At 39.2% G+C, this 21,273-nt stretch overlaps 1 protein-coding gene across 1 annotated transcript in view; it reads left to right on the top strand.

Moving 5' to 3' along the window:
• Positions 1-21,273, top strand: part of mdga1 (MAM domain containing glycosylphosphatidylinositol anchor 1) — a 237,420-nt gene that overhangs the window by 170,440 nt on the left and 45,707 nt on the right. Inside the window, 3 exon segments of the mRNA XM_030044457.1 lie at positions 3-281; positions 9,483-9,749; positions 10,347-10,495. Coding sequence (XP_029900317.1) covers positions 3-281; positions 9,483-9,749; positions 10,347-10,495 — 695 coding nt within the window.

The following is a 21,273-nucleotide window of genomic DNA, read 5'->3' as shown; positions in this document are numbered from 1 at the left end:
CGGTCCAGCTGGGGGGCAGGTGGTCAGCGTGCGAGAGGGAGGCAACACTGAGCTGGTGTGCTTGGTGGTGGATGGAAAGCCACGCCCACCTGTGCTGTGGTCACGAATGGACAAAGACCTGCTCATGCCATCAGGGGAGCCTCTAGTGGAGACGCGGGATGGCCGCTTGAGGCTGACCAATGTCAGCCGGGACATGATGGGGGCGTACCGGTGTCAGACCGCTCCTTACAATGGCCTGAACATCAAACGCCGTGAAGCACAGGTCCAGCTCAATGTGCAATGTAAGTACAGACCAGAGACTTTCACTGCACTTCACTACACTTCTTCACTAAAAAAACAAGCAAAACTCAGCTTTCCACAATAATATTCAACATTTAATTTTCTAGCTTGCTTACCTTCATTTCCTCATATTGTTTATGTTGTCTTTTTTTTTTTTTTTTTTAGTTTTAATGCAGCATTTAAATACTTTTTTCAGTTTCCTCACTTTCCTTATTGTTATGTCTATAGCAGTCTTTTTCTTTCTGCTTTCAGATTACTGCAGTTCTTTCTTTTTCCTTTTGTTAACATGTTTTTTGCTGCAAGGCATTTGTGAGGACCTTGGAAAGTGCTGTGCATACAAAAGGTGCTACTATTAGAAGTATCAGTAGTAGTAATGTTGCACAACTATGGCAGCTGCCACTTTACCATGCTCTGCCACATTAGTGATAATGTAGTTCACCCACTCAATAATGTTGCAGTAGAATAGTCAGAGTACTGATATCACCATTACAATTAAAATCACTAAGAGTTCAAGTAAGACCTCGCTACTACCACTTATGCTACAACAATCGTATCATCACAGAGTACAACACACAATGTAACTACTGGTTATTGCACTACTATTACAACCGACTTCTAGTACACAACTACAATAATATGGGACATATTATAGAATTTTACTCATCCCTGTGGCAAAATTAGGCAATAGCTGCAGCAGAGTGTAATACTTGTAATAACAGTAGTAATAGTAACAATAATAGGATGCAGCAAAGAAAAATACAGTATACATGAGAACAAGCAAATGAAAGTGGTATAACACAAGGCAACAGGCAATTTAAGCACTAAAACCTATGAGACAGAAATGTATGAAAAACATTAATAATAAATGTGGGCATTAGAGCATGTAAATAATGCTTAAAAAAATAGCAGTAACAGTAACAAGGACTGATACTACTTTGTGTACTTTTGGAGTTACTACTACTCATAAACCCTACTGTAGCCTTATGAAAAGATCATGAGACTCTGCTGTGCTCTGCATTTTTATGTTTACACATGTTTGCGGACACTCTTACCCAGAGGGCTTTGCATGAGCAGAAAGGTTCAATATCTTGTTCAGGGACACTTCAAAAGCAGAAGGTCCCATGGCTGTCGCAGAGATAGAACCTGTGACCTACCTTGGACCGCACTGTATTCACACTACACTCGAAAAAGTTTGTATCCTAAGAGAAGTAAAAAATGTGGTTATCATGTCACATGCCACCATTAAAACCAGCAGAGCACAGGGCACCTCGCTGTCTCACCTGGTAGAGCATATGCCACATTTCAAGGGTTAGTCTGGGTTCGATTCTGGACCAAGCCCTTTGCTGAATGTCATCTTCTCACTCTCCACTGCCTTTTCTGTCTCTCTCTACTGTCACAATTGAATAAAGCAGAAGGCCAAAAGTAAAACAAATCTACAGAGCACCACACATGTCCAAAATGTCAGCTCTTTGTGAATTAAACAATGCAGCCTCATGACTGACAATGGTACATTTTTTTAATTACACCATGGCATTTCCACCTGGCAGCTGGACTCATGGCAAATGGATATCTTTAAGCCATCGTTTTCAATTAAAGCTCTTCATGTGGTACAAGCACCTGTGGATGTACCTCTGAGTTATTAGCAGTTATTGGCTATCACAAGTGTTACTTGTTGCTATGCAACTAGTGGAGCATTTGACTTTGTCTGTGCCACTCCCTCAATTACTGACACAACGTTCACACTTTGCTTTACAAAAAAATATCGCCTACAGAACAATGAGAAATTGGATATTAGTGTGAAGATGGAGAGGAATGGACTCTTAGGACGGGCTAGGCTTTTGCCATGCTTAATCAAGACAGATTTCAACACCCTGCCACTCCATATGAGGTTGCTTTACTCATGTCTTTTTTTAGTCTCATCCCCCAGGAAAGAAAATCAGCATCCTCATTGGAGGTAAATTAAACAGATATGCCTGTTACATTTCTATCTCCTCGTAGACCTTACCCATTAGACAGTGTAACTCAAAAATAACCAGAGCTGTAGCAGAGGAAATATATGAAGATGGCTCACAAATGTATGCTCTCAACCATGCTGCTTTCACTTTTCCACACAGGGTTATGTATCATTGAGTTGACGGGTATCTAACTCACCTCAGTTCATTTCAGGAGTTCAGGACCTCTCAGTACTCTTTTGCAGGTGTTACCTAGGGCAAATTAAAAGGCTGCTATTAACTAAATCTATGAAATGCTGAGTTCATGTGGCGCTAGGCCTTGTTATACAAAAGTGGCCTGTAATCTTGTAAAAATAATAAATAAATGTTGAATAAATAATTTTGTATTGAATTTGTTTTGCTTTTATATAGCATTATCATTTGTGAGATTAAAATGATCTGTTTTACTTCAGTTATCAATGGCACAATTTACCCCAGTGTATTCTCTCTAATGGCACAATTTACCCCGCACCGGGGGCAAGTTGTGCCACAAAACCACTTTTTTTTTCAAAAGCTATATTTCTCAAACAGTTTATATAAGATCCAAAGTGATTGTTCCCAGGGATGCACAACATCCTAAACTATAAGTGCATGTTTTAGTTGGAGGCATTACTGTAATCCTCTCGCTTTAAAGGCACTTAAGTAAAAATTGGCACTATTTACCCCACTCTCCCCTACTGTTTAACAGCAATGTTACTTTGTTCGACTTACAGCACTGTGAGCTTGGTCTGAAATCTTTGAGTGGTCAGGAAACAAAACCAGCATGAGAAGGATATCAGGATATCTTTCATAAATTATTGTTCTCTCACATGATCCAACTCCAGCCATGCCTAGTCGCTTTTCAAAACATCTGGCCATTGGCAGTCACATGTAGACAAGCGATTCACTAAAAATTCATTGAAAATATGTCCCTGAGACGTACAATTGACAATGAAAAGCCTGGCAAATACTGGCAAATACTTGAATGGACTGGCAAATAATTGAACTCAAGAATAATTAAATTAAATGCCAAATAAGAAAATCCTCATTTTTAGAATTCCTTAACAAAACTGGGTAACAGTTTACTGGATTTATTCAGTGTACTCTCTCTCCCTCTTTTTTTCTCTGTGTCTTGCTCTCTTGCCCTCTTTCATCTTCTTTATTCTCTCCTTTCCTCCATTCTCCTCTCTTCTCCTCTTCTCCAGAAGAAGATCTGGGAGAATTTACAGGGCTTGGTAATGTAGGCAAGGCGGAAGGGCAACACTCTGGAAGCTGTGTTCTCGCACTAGGCTACTCTGATTAATGGACCAGGTGGCCACCCTGCTCTGGACAGAGACAGAGAAGGAGTGGGATGGAGAGGACAGAAAACAGTGGAGTGAGGGAAAGGAGAGAGATGGAAAGTAAGCACAGAGAGAAAAAAAATAGAGTGAGAGAAACTGGAAGGATAAAAGGAGAGAGGTTTTGCAAAAGGAGGAAGAAAAAGGGAGAAAAACATAGTGGAAGAAGCAGAGAAACAGGAGGCACAACTGTGAAAAAGAGTGAAAATGAGGACAAATATATCATCCTTCCTTATCCCTCCTTCTTCCCCTCTTCTTCTCCTCCCTCATCCCATTTTATTTTATTTGTTTATTTTATCAGGTTTGTTTTCCCTTCCTCCATTTAGTGCTGTTGATCGATGCAAGGGGAAAGATGCTATCATTTTTTATGGCAGCCCTATAATTAAGTGGAGCTCCTGCCCCACCCCCACCCCACTGCTTAGGCAGGTTCCTCACTTTTCTCTCTCACTCTTCCTCTTTCCTCCCTGCGTCCTGTCTTCACTCCTCCATTCTCATCTTTGTCTCCATGAGAAGTGGCTGTTCTTCCTCATTGCCATTCTCATCATCATCAATCAGCTAACTGCTGGCCATGAGAGCAGACCTCTCTCTGTCTTTCACTGTCTCTCTCTCCCTCTTTCTTCTGTCTTTCTCTTTTTGCATTTTGCATTCTCTCCTCCTTTCTGCCTCCCATACTCAATCATCGACCTCTCTCTACACTTTCGCACCACACTTTCTCCATCATCTATCTTCTTCACTGTTTTCTTCTCGAAGTGCTGCCTCTCCTCCCTCACCCTGCCTTATCCCCCACACATCAGCCCCCTCTCTCAGCCTCATGTAAATTGATTTTCTCTGAGTGTACTGTAAATGTTTGGCTTGGTCAGTGTAGCATTCCAGGATGGAATCCATTTTGCATTCAGTAAGACAGATTACGATGCTGTGCTTACATGGATTATTGTTGCGAAACATAGTAGTGTGGCGCTGCGAGTCCTGCATGGAGAGAGTCACGGCAATTATTTCTAATTCCACTCTGTCAACAATGAAGAACGAGACAAAACTCTTTCTCAGTATTATCACACTTAATGCTCAGAGCACGGCACACACATAAGGAGTCAACCATGCAAGCGCGTGCCATGAACAACGGAATAAGACTATGTTATACAGCACTTGTTTGCCTCACTCTTATTTGGTGTCTTCCTGCTCTGTTAATCTGTCAACCAACCAAGGCCGCTTGATCCTCTAAAAATGTGTACACATATCTGCTACATTCAGCAAGATTCTCACACATTCTTATGTCGTTGGCCTTGGGTAAGTTAACAGTCAACAATTGCTGTTTATTGGTTACATGGAGAAGACCCTCTTTGCTCTGTTACATAATGCACATTATAGCACCTATCTAAGCAGACTAAAGTTAAACATAGGTCATATATGACTAAAGATTAAAAGTAAGCAAACACCATATATGATTATATGGCAGACATGTGATTATTTTGGAACATAGTTTACATAATCAAAACAATTTCTTCACAGAGAGCAGAGCTTCGATACTGTAAGGGTATTTGAATAAGAAAGTTAAAAGTTAAAAGTTAAAAAATAAGATGTCACCCACCATAGCAGAGGGAAAAAATGTTGACAGTACAACTCAGAACTATCTAAAGTAATATCACAAAGTAAATCTACTATTCCCTCTCTCTCCTCACCTTTCTTTCCTCCCTTTCTCCCTTCCTTGTTCACAACCTTTTCCCAGCCCTCCCTTGGCCCTGCTCTCTCCATCCGTTTGCCTGTTTTTCTTTACCCTTGCCACCTGTTTCCAAAGTCACACACCCATCAGTATGCACATGTGCCTCTGTGAGCAGCACCAGGGAATGTGACCATACACTAATCAGGTCCATGGATTACAGTATGACCCTTGACTGGTCACCTATCACTCAGCTCTGCTATGGGGCATAGTTGTGTCTGCAGGGATTATAAGAGGTCAAAAGGGTGAATAGTTTGTGTTGTCTAAAAGATAAAAATGTCTGGACACCTGACAATAAGTGACAGTTTACACCCTGAACAATAAGACAGTGAGACGTCATGCAGAAGTGGTTTCTTAAACAAGTGTTGAAAATGAGCAGCCAAATCTGATGGTAGTTCTCAGCATGCAGGTGCATACTGTGGAGGAATAAAATACAGGAAAAGAGGTTATTCAGTTTAGAGATCCTTTATTCAAAGATTTGAGAACTGTTGCTGCAGCAAACAGGTGCAAAAGTCCGTACATACCATACCTTTCTATAGTTTGAATGAACATCGTCTTCCACCTTCAGCTTGGCCACCAATTAAATTGCTCCCTCCAGTTTATCACATGTCTTGATGGACTTTGACTATCATCCAGTGGAAACATTTATCCAGCCTTAAACATTAGTAATTTTCCAAAGGACTGGAGCCACATTTGCCAAAATCCCCAGATCCTCCTCAGAGAATAACAGGATGATCTCCTCTTTCTCTTGGCAGTAATTTTACCCTTTCATCAATCATTTTTGATAAACCTAATGGTTCTGTCTGCTCAAAACTACCCCGGTCTCACGATTGTTTCATGTCAAAGTTTCATGTCACCCTGACAATTTGGTTCCAAAGGCAAATGTTTTTTTCTCTACCAAGTTGAAACAATCCTCCCAGTTCATTCCACTTGAGGCCTAATGACTCAGAGTTACCTTGAGCAGTCACACACGAACATCAGAGCAAACAATTTGTTCTGACTGGAACAAAGGCCCACAACGTAACTGGGAGCAAATAAACCCCTCTTGTACAAGCATGTATGCAATCTTTCTTAATTGTAGGAATACATGAATATATAAGTTAATCATAGGACTACATGAATTACCAGCTGAGTACATGAATATATGAAGTGACCATATGAACATTTTATCATTAACATTGCCATCTAGATAATCGTGCAATTATATAGTCAGTCTTCAAGCACATGAGTATGAAACACATGTATCACATAATAATATAGAGAGTAATATAGAGAGTAAAGTTTCCACCACAATACTCATGTTCTCCTGACATGAAGCACAGAATGCTAAACCAGGACTTAATTTGACAGTATATATTCCAGCTGTACCAACTTTTAACATAATTGGCATTATGTATGTAGCCAAATCTGAAAATTTTCAAGATTTGTTTCAGAAAAGCAAGTGGGGAGAGAGACATAAATAAGTCAACACAAAACTTTGTGCTATGCATTGTTGGGTAAGTTACTCAAAATATAATTAATTGAAGTTACTCATAACTTTCTCTAAACTGTAATTACATTAGTATTTACTCTCACTAAAAAAGTAGTTAGATTACTATTTACTTTATTTTGTGTTACTTTCTAAAACCCAGATCAGCGTTATCAGAAGGAGAACAAGATACCAAGTCATAGAGTATGAGATCAGTTTTGCATACTACATCATAATAAATAAAAGTCTATATCTGATCCTAGAGCAGAAATCTTGGTACGTCTTCACTAGCAGAAACAGATTTATCATCAGATGATCATCACAACTGACAGCTCACACGATACTTTACTCTCCCCCTGAAAATCCATATCTTACAAAAACAACATGATCGGGAGGAGGCAGCAGATTTTCTTGGTTCATGAATGATCTTAAATGATCAACGTGACAATCCACCCACCTCTGTCACCACATTTTCCTCAGCAGTGTATTGATCCAAGCCACTGCACAAGGCAATATCATTGCAAGCAGGAAAGAGTGATTTTGATTTCTAAATTTGATATAACTCAGCTGAAGCCCTACAAAAATAAAAATAACCCTAGTTTTATCACTCCAATAATAACTAAAGTGAAATAGTCTGATTTTATATCTATCTATCTATCTCTCTCTAAAACACATTGTCTCACTTATTTGAACTATGGCATGAATTTATCCTCACAATCTCTGGAATCATTTACATTCCTTGTGAAATATCTAAATTTACTTTTTTATCTTATCACAGACAGTCTCTCATGGGATTACTACTATAAATCTGCAAAGATTGTTCCATCCTGTGTCAATCGCAGTGTTAGCACCTCTCTGTCTCAGCCCTTTTCTCTGCCACCTCTCCCTGTCTCTCTGTCCCTCTGCACACTATCTCCATACCTCTGCTTCAGTCTGGAGGGATATCTGTCTAAATTACAGGCATAACATAGATTAGAACATAATTACACATCTGTGTCTGATAAACCTGATTCATAAGGGACTTGAGTCATGCTGCCTCACCTCTGGGGGCTTTAACTTCAGATTTCATCACCGTTAGCACTACATTACCTGCATTAGCATCTTGGCTATTATCTATATGATTAGCTGGCCTCGGGTGAGCTAGCCGGCTGATGATTTGCAGCAGAGTAATTTGGCCGTCGTGCATCTTGCCTGACCCAAGGGTAATGACAGCTAGTCAGTCCCCCGGACCCACAGATAGCTACTGACAGGTTAATTACAGCTGGTTAGTGGAGGTTAGCAACATGACCAAGTTTATGCCTCATGGAAATGCCTGATCCCTTGTGGCAGTAACATTTGTTCAGCATGTCAGGCGATTTGTCAGGGCATATATTCTCCTGATCTGGAAGGAATTTTTTTATTGCAGGGGAAAAAAGATAAGAGCATAACAAAGGCAGAGGAAATGGGACCTACATGATGAAGATACAAATGAAATGAGTAATATATTAGAAGCCACTGTCTTCCTGACAGATCAGTTGCAGCTCCTTTTGCACAATTCACATCTCAGCTTTCTCAAAGCTTAAAATCCCTCTCTAACTGGTCTGATTCTCTTATGCTACCTTACTGCTTCTGTGATTTATATTGACTTTTACAAAGGAAATCAATAAGGGATGATGGCTTGTAACTGGATTCACCACACCACAAAAACACTGGAAATAACCTACATTCAACGTAGAAAAAAAAAAAATCTATCAGAGAAAGTTACAAAATGTACAAAGGTGAATGCAGAGGTGCCTTAGTATTGTGACTAATAGTGGACATATCCAGAGTTGGATATGTCCATATATGGGCATGAAAATAAGTAATAAAAAGTAGTAACTATTCACTAGAACAGAGACATATTCATTCTAATTATTTGATGTGCCACATCAAAAACATAAACAAAATATCCGAAAATAATATTTATATCATATATTTATTTTTGTTGATGCAAAAGAAGAGAACAAAATAAATCTCCTAAAAAAAAAAAAGTTTAAATAGTGAAAGGGTAGAATAACTAAATAACCTTTTCCAGCTGCCGCCTTAATTTTGAAGATAAGTTTGAGTTTAATTGATTTTTATGATTAAATTAGCCTACAAAGCTAATCCTTACTTAGAAGTCCAGCCAAAAGGATTTTAATCTCTTCATATGCCAATCATGTTTAGCTTGAAGTGCAAAAACTATTACTAATTGATTGATTAATTATTTAAATTTACATAATCTGTCAATTGCCAGCCAGTTTGGGGAAGTCACCTTTATGAGTGATATCAGTGTGCACAGCCCTTGGCTCAAAAAGCAGATACTACTCCAAACAAAAGCAATATTAGTTACATTTAACAAAGACTAGAAAAGCTCTTGGCAGTTTTAACTGTGTCATCTATATGTTCTCTAGAAAGGGCTAATTAATAAATTAAGGATTTAATCATTTAAATACTTACATTTAGGTGAACAATATTCCCTTGATTTCCAGTTTCCACTCCAAATTCCTTTTGAAAAAGAAAGAAAAAATGAATGAATGAATAATTTTTTATGAATGAATGATACACACATGCATTAATGCATAATCATTACAACATGATTTCCCGCTGCCCTCTTGAAAACAACTCATAGTAATTGACATGCTGAGATGGAGAAACCTAGAACAAAAAGTTTTAATTGAAATAAACCTACTGTAACGTTCCTGTTGATTATCCAGATGCTCCCATACTGGATCCGGTCTTCCAGGATGTACGTTCCAGGAACTACCAGATGGTGACCCTGCGCTGTACTGTCCTGCGGTCCAACCCGCCCCGCCTCATGAACATCCGTTGGTTCCGTAACGGTGAGCCACTCCGCATGCCCCCACCAGATCTGAAGGAGACACCGGAGCTCAAGTTCAAGCTGGACCCTGTCAACAATGGCACTTATGACTGCCGAGTTACCAATAATGCAGGAACCTCCACGTGCACATTTAATGTTTCCGGTGAGTGAAAAGAAATTAAGCCTTATTATTATCAGCTTATGATGGCATTCTGCTCTTTTTGTGTTGCCTTGTTACGTAGACTGTTTGTTACCATGAGGACTGTAGGGTTTTCAAACCGCTGAACTTTGACCATTCATTACTTATTTTTAAGGTGCTCTTTCACAGGGTGGTTTTTGAGGATGGGTTATAGTGAATACTAGAAAGGTTGAACCAAAAGAGGCTAACCAGGATTTAAAAAAAAAAAAAAAGAGGAAGAAAGAAATACGTACAAATACATTGTGAATTTTGTTCTCTTTCTCTCACTCTCCCTTTTGTGTGTGTGTGTGTGTGTGTGTGTGTGTGTGTGTGTGTGTGTATTTGTGTGTGTGTGTCTCTCAGTGCAGCCCATTGCGACTCATACAGAGTGATCAATTACATGGCTGTAAATATTCATAATCAGTATGGGACAGTTATCTTCTTCAATACCATCCATCAATGACATTTTCTCCATGCTAGAGCAAGGAAAAACTCTTTAAGGCCAGCTAAAGTAATTTAAATTCTCCTAACAAGCTCTCTCTCTCGCTCTCTCTCTCTGCCCACCCTTCCTCCCTCCTATAGCACGGCCCTACAATGCTGAGTTTTACTTTGACACGCCCAACCCCATCCGGATCCTGAAAGGGAACAACTATTCTTACAACCTGCAGTGGACACAGCGAGACCCTGAGGCTACAGACCGCATCATAGGCTACTGGATTAATGTCCGCAAGGTACTGTAGGACACAGAAGTACACATGCCGAGAGCTGGCACGATATATGGTGCTGATGCGCAATGTCCCAATTTAATTGAATACCAGTTTCTACTTCAATTGACTCTGTATCAGTTCAGTTAGGGATATCTCAGTTACAACGTCTTAATTACAACTTCCATCTAGCTTTGCTTTTGTCCAACTCTTATTATTTTTAAAGCGAAAATACATGACGGCATCTGCCCTCAGGCTTGGTATCACTGGCTTCAAGTGACGAGCTCCCACCATTTGAAAAATGTGAAAAATGTAATTTGGTCAGGTGATTTCCCATGGGGTACGAGTTCAGACGACAACATGTGCAGAGAAAAGAGGCGTATTACATATAACATTTAAAATGACTCTTCACACATCTACTGAAAAAATGAACATATTAACACAGCAATATTGGGATTTTAAGAATCAGTGAAAAGGTAACAATTAATTGGAAAATCTATATTGTTACCTAGCCCTACACATACCTATACATGCGCACCCTACCTCTACCACCCGTCCAAACACACACACACACATACACACGCTCACATATATACACTGGAGAACAGTGAGCCACCTGCAGTACCAAATACAAAGGAACAAAGGAACTGACTTTTCTGCATCAAAATGCTCTTGAGACCAGCACTGATACTGGCTTAAAACAAAGCAAACTTGGCCACCTGCCTTTGTTTACTAGTTTGGTATCACCTTGATGGAATAAGATTACAACCTCTGTCAACAAGAACACACTCACTCACTCACACACTCACACACACACACACACACACACACACACACACACACACACACACATTCACAAGTCTGTATTGAGTGAAGTGCGCATGCTAAGCAAACACGGGCCTTTATAAGCTTGGGGAGTATCAGGACTTCGATGGGGAAAGGCAGTCAATCAATGGAAACCAGAACTGAATTAGCAATGCCACAGCCATTTTTATTTTTTTCTTTTCTTTTCTTCCCTTCTCTTCTCTTTTCTTCTCCTCTCTTCTCTTCTTCTCTTGTGTTTTTCTCTTCCTCTCTCCTCTCCTTTTTTCTCTTATCCTTTCCTCCTTCCTTTCAGTAATCAGAGCATCTACTTCTCATCACTGAAAACATCACTCCTTTGCCAACTGTCCATGTTACATGTCTTCATTGTCACAGTAGGATTGTAGCTTTGAGTGCCAGACAGATAATTATGTATTTACTGCCCATATTGTAGCCATGTCTTAACACAGCCAGGCATCCACAGTCCACCTCTGTCTCCTTTTAGATAGCATACAGTCCAGAGACGGTTGCTTTATATTTCCATAATGGTAATTTTATGTTTCATCTTGCCCTCAAGTGATTGCCATTGCAATGACAGGCCTTCACTCTCATAACTACACAATGACTGTGTGCTAAATTAGGCTTGTGGCCACATGCATGAATTTAGAATAAACCTTTGCTGGATCAAGCATACTCTATTGAATGATAACGACAATGACAAATGATGTAATATACATAATCTTGTTTGCTGAGGCATTTTGTGTGCTCTCATTTCAGCCATTGCAAAGACTCATTATGGCCTTTGAATTTTGGCCTTATGTTTGGAACACAAACACATTGTGACCATGTTGTAGCCACTTACAGTGGTTACAGCATGGTCACAGTGTGTGTAGCGTAAGAACACACTTGCCTCTAGTATCACTGGTGCACTGAGGTTCTGTGTCCCAAAAAAAGTATATATTCACTTTAATCCATCCAGAGTAAAACTGTTCATTAAACTACTCACAGGATGTGCTTTCGTGTTGGACATGTTTGAGATTTAAGAGATTTTGGTTGTTAAGTTGTTTAGGCAAAAGTGTAAAAGTTATACTCAGGGCCAGATATACTAAGCATTTTACTGTATGTGTCTTTTCAGGTGCATTCTGCTCTTAGCAACATGTGTGCTCTTAATTAAACAGGTGCAAGGGCCTAGATACACATTTTACCCATCATCTGAATTACACGCGCATGTTTCTTGCCTGTATGGATATGCATTTAAGGGAGGATTGAACAAATGATAGCATGGGATATGAGTGTGGCCACCACTTTATTAGAGTTCACACAATTTATGTCAGTTTTTTCCAAGAGATTTGTCTGGTGCATTAATGAATTGAACTACACTGAACAATTTATTGTGAGAAGGGATCTTAAAAAATATATTAGACTTTATTTACCTTGGTATTCTAGGATAGCTGCCACCTGTTCTGATATGTGCATCTGCTGGACAAGATGCTCTACCTTGCCCTGTGGTGGCGCACTGCTGGTTGTGGCGGCTTATGTTTAAATTCTTTTCTTTTTTCTTTTTATGTCATGTCATTTGTCTTTTTTAACCCCATGAGAAGGTTGCGTTTTTTTCCCAATGTGTTTTCAGTGAACCAGAATCCCTCCAAATTATCACTGCACACTGCTACAACGATTCAACTTAACATCACTTTTTGTATTTTCTTTTACTTATAGAGCTTGTTGAGAGCTGCATGTAGCAGGAACACCAGAATGTCCACCATTCACTGTGCACATTTTAAGCTCTGCTCAAGCAGAAGGTGGTCCAGGTGCTGACTGCGTTATAATCTATTTGTCTTAGTAAATCCGACATTAACTGTGACCACAAATTGCCCCAAAACACAGTGCAAAGATTCATATACATGAATCTGGTTTTCAGTATCTTGACTTTAACTGGTACAAATTTTTGAGTTTTCTATCCAGTTCTATCAGTCTCTCCCTCCCAAGTCTCAGTGGCCTCCTACCTCAAAAACCAACCACTCTGGTGAGTTTTGGCGTCCTTTTGGGCAGCTCCTGACCAGAGTTTGGGAACCTGTCTGTCCAAGATGTAGCTTGCAGGAGAGCAACTTAAGACCAAGTTGTTGTTTTGTCTCAAAGATCTATTCATAGAAAGTTGGCCTTTAGTGAGGGGATAGGAGGGATCATAATGAATTATACACTGTGTGTGTGTGTGTGTGTGTGTGTGTGTGTGTGTGTGTGTGTGTGAGAGAGAGAGAGAGAGAGAGAGAGAGAGAGAGAGAGAGAGAGAGAGAGAGAGAGAGAGACAGACTCTGAAGTAGAGGGGATGTAGGGTCTGCCAGCTTGCTTTTGTGTGGATGAATAGCTAATTTACCCCCTACTTAAAGACTTGGCTGCCTACCGTATTAAGTAACACTCTTCTGGGAGACAGAAAATGAGCTTTTGGCCTTCCTGAGATGCACATTAGATTGCATGCATCAGCTCTCTGAAAACTCAGTCTACCTCTTTCGTGTTCCCTCCTCCTCTCCCTTTCGCCCTAACCCCCTCATCACACCTGTCTCTTTCCACTCACTCACTTGCTCACACACTGCCTTTCTCTTCCGTACCCCTTTCTCTCACTTTCTTTCATAGTCTAGCCCCCTTTTACACAGCCTTTCAAACTGGGAATATCTGTCTAAAAAATACGAACATGGAATGGAGGGGCATTGTTGTTGTGGTGGCAGCGGAGGTATTCACAGAGCCGAATTTTTAGCTTCACTCTGCATTTTATTGGATCTTTTATTCCATTTTATTAACCCATTTATTTATTCTATTTTTACAAACTCATTCATTTTGTGTGCTTGTTTTATTATTCATTTTTCTTTTATTAATGTTTTATATTGTTGTGTTCTGTCTTTAATATCATGCTGTAAAGCACTTTGACCTGCATTTTATGTGTGAAAGACGCCACACACACAGAGACACACACACACACACACACACACAAACACAAAAAGAATCAACAGCTGAAGCATGTATGTGTAAAAGGGAGAGCCAGCAGGACGGGACATGGGTGTGATATTTTGATATGTATAATTTGCTGAAACACCTCAGCAATCAGTTCACCACTCAGTCCACTGTTTAGAAAGCAGTGTCGCTGCCCAACATGTATGTTATACATCACACTACGTACTGTCGCTGTTGTGTTACACATCACAGCCAATGGTTATCACTCTGCTTCCAGATTGCTATTTAAAAAATCACACATTGGTGCAGCGTTATGCCGGCTTTGTTTGGTTCATTGTAAAAAACAAAACAAAAAAAAAACAAAGCTGGTGTAATAACAGGTCCTCATTATTACGGGATCTCTGTTTAAAATTGGCTTCTGTCGCTCTTCTGTCTTTGCTCCAGTGTCTGTTCCCCGCTCTCTATCTCCTGCTCTCTGAGGTACTCTGCTAAGTGCAGACTTAATGGCATTTAATGTGGATCAAACCTTGGCAATTGGAGCAGAGCTGATAAATAGTTTGAGCTGTGAGCTGCTACGCTGACAGTGTTAAAATAATGAGATGCATTAACTGGCAGTTTAGGACTTCTTAAATGATGTTAAACTTTAATTTAATTTCAAGGTTTTGCCGGCATGTTTTATACTTGTGTGTGAGAGAGAGAAAGCAGGGGAAGGAGTTGTTGGAGACAGGGAGAGAATGGGGAAAAAGTGTGAGAGAGCGAATGAGCGAGCAAACGAAAAGGTGCGAAAGACAGAAATTAGATGCAAATGAAAGAACAACAGTGAATCTCTCTGGTCCCCTCGACTGTTAAATAGAGTACAAGAACATTCCAATGTAATACCTTCTCAATTTCACAACCCATCTATCTCTGCAACACTTTCTCTAGTTCATCCTCTTAGCGCCTTGGCACTCTATCTTTTTAGCACATACAAAATAACAGTGGGCTATAGCTCAGCGGGCGTCTCCGGGGAGACAAGCAGGCACAGAGGGGAGTACAAGGTGACTCTGTGTAACTCAGATCAGCTCATGCAGCCGTGCTCTAAATGTTTGTGTGCACATGTCTGTGAATTTGCTTATGAATGTGGAATATGTGCTTCTTTGCGCATCCATGTGCATTGACTGTTTCCATTTGTTTATGAGTGTTGGTGGTCATGTGTGTGAAAGTGTACACACCTTCTAGTGCTTTAGTAAGTACTTTAGCCATGTGTAGCCATGCTTATGAGTGTGCATCTCTTTGTCTAGCAGACTACATGGTTTGCTCCATGACTCATTTCCGGGCTGTGAATCCTCATTCACACATTTTTTTTTCTCCTCTCTGCAGGGAGCTTCCCCTTCTAGAAGTTGTTAGGTCCTCCTCCTGTCATCAACCAGACCTTCCACCCACCCCACCCTTTCCTTAAAGGAATACACTGATTTTGAGAAATGTTTGTATTAATTTTGTCACTGATATTCATTCAATTGTCATTCAATTGATTGACTGATTGATTGAAAATAGTAAAAGACATCTCAAATGCGATAAAAATTGTCAAGGATTTAAAAAAATGAAAAAAAAAAAGATCTAAAAGATTTTTTAAAATTACAATTGATTATATTACAGACATTACAGGCATGAATGGCAACTGATACTGCAAAAGTATGAGTGGTGTCACCTGACATTAGTGCTTAGTGTGCAAAGTGGTTTGAAATGGCTATCCACCAAACATGCAGCATAGACATAGACATATCTACATGTAATGTAACATACACAGTGTCATAACAAACTGCATAAACATACTGTATGGGAAATTTGTCTCTTTTGTTATGCACAGCTGTATCTGACACGCAAGAGGCCATTGCCTTTTGCCAGGCTATTATTGCACCTAAGAAGTTGTTCACATGGAGTTTTCCAGTGAACTTTGGAACTAGGATAAATCCGTCCTCCTACATGGAAAAGTGCAAAGGAATGGCAGTGAAGTTGAAACTCTAAAGCTGGAATTAGAGAAGATCTGAAAGCTGTGAGTTTGCCAAAATATCTGTACATGACTTCACAATAAAATGGCTGACAACACAGTCAACAAACTTTTTTCTCTGACTGGATTTTTTTTTTTTTTTTTTTTTGGAAAACACATTCAGCTTCAACCACACCTTCTCTGATGTATTTATTTTACAATGATATAGATTTATAGCAGTATATTCCTTTAATTTGGTGAGGGGACCTAGCACACAATCTGAATGGAAGTGGGAAGTTCCATTAATAATTTTGCCTGGTTAAATAAAAGCTAAATAAAATAAAACAATAATTTAAATAATTTAAATAATTTAAATAATTTAAATAATAATAATAATAATAATAATAATAATAATAATAATAATATGGGTCATATAACTGATTTGCCAGAATGTTTGTGTTTGCCTTTAACATCCTCTTCAAATTCATTTTTCCACCTTATTAAAGCATCTCTATTTTTTTTTTTTTTTTTTTTTTTTTTTTTTTTTTTTTTTTAGAAAAAAGTGTTTTCCTGTCTTCTCCCTCTTCTCACCTTCCTCCTTGCATTTCTCAATTCTCCCTCCATCTCTATACTATCATAAAAATCAACTCTTTCCCTCTGCAGCTCTGAAGTTCTTTGTTGCGGGTGTCATGAAGCCATGCACCCAACAGCAGGCCCGTGTTCAGATCATCACCGCACCCAATTTCTTGCAGCACAGAGATACAATCACACACAGGCACACAAATACTCCTGCGCAAACACATATCCCCATTATCATATATATGAGAAATTAAAAAATATTCATGATGAATTAGAACTACGCATTAAATCAAATATATGAATAATTTATATACAGAGTGAACCTCACTTTGTACTAATACTCACATACCCACACACAAAGCCACATATAGGCCAATGCAAGCAAAAATAACATGTGTACACACAAAGACACATACAGGCAAATGATGTACTTCACAAATAGATGACCATATGTGTTCACACACACAAACAGTTTCCAAGTGTACATATCAGTGAACTGTGTCGGCTGTGCTGCATTAATAGATGAGAACAGGAGAGTTAACCCTGTGCTTTATAGAGTCTTAAGAGACGTACCCCTACTAATATAGTTAATCTAGATTCCTCTTACACATGTTTCTGTCTAGTCTCTTGTCTTTTCTCTTTTTTGGACAAATATTAACCCTAAAAAAGCCATTCGTATCATATATGATACACATTTTCAATTCCGTTTTTCTTTTTCAGTTTAATCAATACTTGACCAAAATACTGTTGTATACCTTTGAACACTTCCCCTGTTCACCCTGGACCATACCATTGCCACTTCAAGTACATATCATATATCATACGCCAGAAAGGTCATGTAATAACATATATATATATATATATATATATATATATTTATATATATATATATATATATTTTGTTATAGGACTAAATAAAGGGTCCATTTTCAAAAAAATGGAATTTTCTGCCAATTCTTTCATAGTTCAGGCTTTATAGGGTTAAAGACATACTTCGGAAAAAAAATGGACTTATGCCTGACTAAAATTATGCACACTAGATAAATGAATGACTGACTTCCATGCCATTCAATCAAACTATCATCTATCCACGTTTCTCTCTCTCTCTCTCTCTCACTCACTCTCTGTTGCACTCTCTCACAAACATGTGCACACTGTATGTCCACTTTTATCATTGAGAGGGAGCATGAGGGAGAGAGAGAAAGACAAAGAGAGAGAGTGAGTTTGTGCAGTGGGAGCAGCTGAATTCCCCTGGGTCATACTTCAGCACCTCATTGATCCACTGTCTGCTCCAGGTCCACATGGTGTGTGTGTATGTGTGTGTGTGTGTGTGTGTGTGTGTGTGTGTGTGTGTGTGTGTGTGTGTGTGTGTGTGTGTGTGTGTGTGTGTGTGTGTTTGCATGTGTGTGTGCTTTTAGTCAAATCAATTTCTTCTGTCATTTGTCTCCCACTCACTGTCGAAAGGAGCAAAACAAAGTGTGTGTGTGTGTGTGTGTGTGTGTGTGTGTGTGTGTGTGTCTGTGAGACCCTGCCTACTCTTGATATTCGCACACTCCACTTACTTCTAAAGCTCCCACTCTTCAGCAGTACGTATATTAACTCATCTCCCACTGCTAACACACACTCTATGCATATTACATGAGTATGTCTTCTTTTTTACTATATTCTACATAATTATGCATACACTGTACGAGCTGACTGTAAATGTTTATATGGATGAATGTGAGCATAAGTGCAGGTTAAAAGGGCACAATACATTTTTCAATGTAACTCCTACTATGCAAAAATCTTACACCCTGTATGATGATATGTGAACTGGTGTAGTCAGTTGTGGAGGAGTGACAACTGAGCAAATCTCCAGGACAAAAATAGTGTTCCTGCACTGGAAACCTAGGACAGTTAGCTAATACTTCAATAATAAAAAGTGCTGAGCAATCCAGCATCTATGGTTGTATTTCCTGTATTAATTACAAACCTTTGCATAGATTTAGTATTTTGTTTGAATCTGCACTTAAGATTTGTGCCACAGCCTCAGCAATTCATCTCGTGCCAATGCACATACTTACAAGGAGTGGGCAGGAAGGGGTGCTGTTTCTTGCTAATCAACACTTCAACAAGAAGCAAAGCTGTTTGGGGAATCAAATTCTGTGACCTTTCCTTAATGGGACAGCCACTTAACTAAAAGGCTGGCCTACTGTCTCTCCAACAAAAGATGCAGGATTAACAGTTACATCTTTTGTCTGGCATGCTATTGCTGTATCAACTGTAAAATCTCCCATGTCGGAATACATTTCATTTTACATTGACATACTAGGCAAATGAAAATGATTTACAGTGAGTGGAATGGTCAGCTAAAAGTCTAAGCTGAAAGCTGAAATTGACCAAATTACAAGCAACCCCAAGTCCACTATGTACAGGCCAGGGCTTTTGCACCATTACAATAGCTTGGTGACCATAGCAACAGTACATCTACATTAAAGGCATCAAGAAAGATTGATTTGCTGGGCAAGAAATACCTTGAGAATTAAGGAAGGAGAAAGATAGAAGGGATTCCTTTTTTTTTTTTTTTTTTTTTGAGCAATTAGAGTGGGTAGCGGGAGGATAGGTTATTCGGCAAGGGAATGATAATGTGATGTACATCTTGAAAAGTCAAGTTTTAGTCAATGATGGAAGATGGGGACTGTGTCCTCTATTTCACTGTGAGGGAAGATTGTTCCAGCACTGGGCAGCCAGGTGCAAGTGGAGTGGAAATGGAGTGGAGTAATGACCAGGGCAGCACTGAGAACAGAGTTAAGCAGTGGCAGAGCCTGGTAAAGAAGCTGGGCAGATTCCCTGGTGAGGAAGAGTCTGATTCCATGTGTGCTGCAAAGCATGAACCTGCAGGATCAGAGAGAGTTTGAGGAGGTGGGCAGGCATCTGGCAAGAGGTACACAACTTAATCTGTGTGTCAGAAGACAGTAACTAAAAGCAGAGTGGCGTGTCTTTGGCATAGCAATGATAGGAAGTTGTGGGACGCATACAGTATATTAGTGCATTAGTGCTGCAAGATTCCCAAATTGTGCTTCTAGAGCAGCAGTTTTAGCGGACCTTCTTCTATTGTTACATGTCCTTCTTCGATTGTTACATGTTTGTGTGTGTGTGTGTGTGTGTGTGTGGGAAGGCACCTTTTGGACAACCATGCAAAGAAGAACATTCATCCTCCACAGAAAAAGACAGTATTTGAGGACAAGCAGTATCTGAGGCCATGAAATTGCTCCTTACAATTTGAAAAATGTTTTAACTAGCATAAAGAGAGATGGAAGTCCTTCCAGGTAGCTTTTTTTTTTTTTTTGAGGACTGAATATGTTACTAATTATTATTTTTTTCTTTTCTTTTTAGCAGTTATCTCTCTACCCATAGACAAGAAATTCTTCAAAGAAGGCTTGTCTAGACAGATGGGATGCCTAGAATCAGAAGTAAGAAAACAAATATTGACAGGGCCAAACGGGGAATAGGCCTAGCAGACATATATAATTACAACATTTTCTTTAAATCCAGACATTCTTTTGATAGTGACAACAGGTCAAATAACAGATAAACAAGGTAGGAAATATTGAACTAGAGCCTCTAGACTCCCTTGAGGATAAACAGTCAAAGGCAGGTTTATACTGTACCCCTGTTTGCAAGGATAATGGCAATCTTTTGATTGAGTTTCAAGTGAGATTGCTAAAACATTTCAAAATTTATATCTTAGACTGGGTTATTACCCTAAGACTCCCATGCGGAATGACTAGATTTATACAAGGGGGCAAACCGATGAGAAGAAAAGAAGAAAAAAATTGCAAAACAAATGGATGACCATTATAAGACTTAATATTAAGAAATTACTAATTTATACATAAAATAAAGATAATTTGAGGATAAGCACTTTCTGAAATATATGCAAATAAAATGTCAGTAGTGCAGTTATCTTGGAGAAAATATGACTCAGAAGCAACTGATGTGGAGATTACTCTTGAGGAAAATGATACATGAGGGATATAGTGTAGCATCAAAAGTGCATAAAATACACAACTACTCAGATTCTGGTGGGTTGCTCTCCAGAAATCGATCAGATGGCTGGACTTCCATTTGGATGAAGCTCCACAAAGTCTCTAGATATGTCAAAAAGAGGATGATTAACAATAATTTTACGTGGCATGTTTATCTCACCCCCTGCTAAGCTGAATTAGGTAAGTGCTCCAGTGTCAGACTCCTGTTGACACTGTAGACGGGAGAAGTGCACTTTTTTTCCACAGGGACTGGCATCATCCTGTAATTAAATCGTCAGGGAAAATGCAGTTGAAACTTTTGAAACTGTAAAATCAGCTGCACAACAAGATGTGATCCTCATTAGGGTGATTTTTTTTTCTCCAATGGAGAGAGGTCTAAACAAAATAATATAATTCTGACAAATGGATGGATAGCCAGTTAAAGACTTGTAGCAGTGAACTGGAAAAAAGTAGACCGATTTAAACAGTGCATCTAGTTACAAACA

The sequence above is a fragment of the Myripristis murdjan genome, chromosome 3, assembly GCF_902150065.1.
Source record: "Myripristis murdjan chromosome 3, fMyrMur1.1, whole genome shotgun sequence".
Lineage (NCBI taxonomy): Eukaryota > Metazoa > Chordata > Actinopteri > Holocentriformes > Holocentridae > Myripristis > Myripristis murdjan.
The sequence above is the reverse complement of the archived record's forward strand: the minus strand, read 5'-3'. Positions and strand labels throughout refer to the sequence as shown.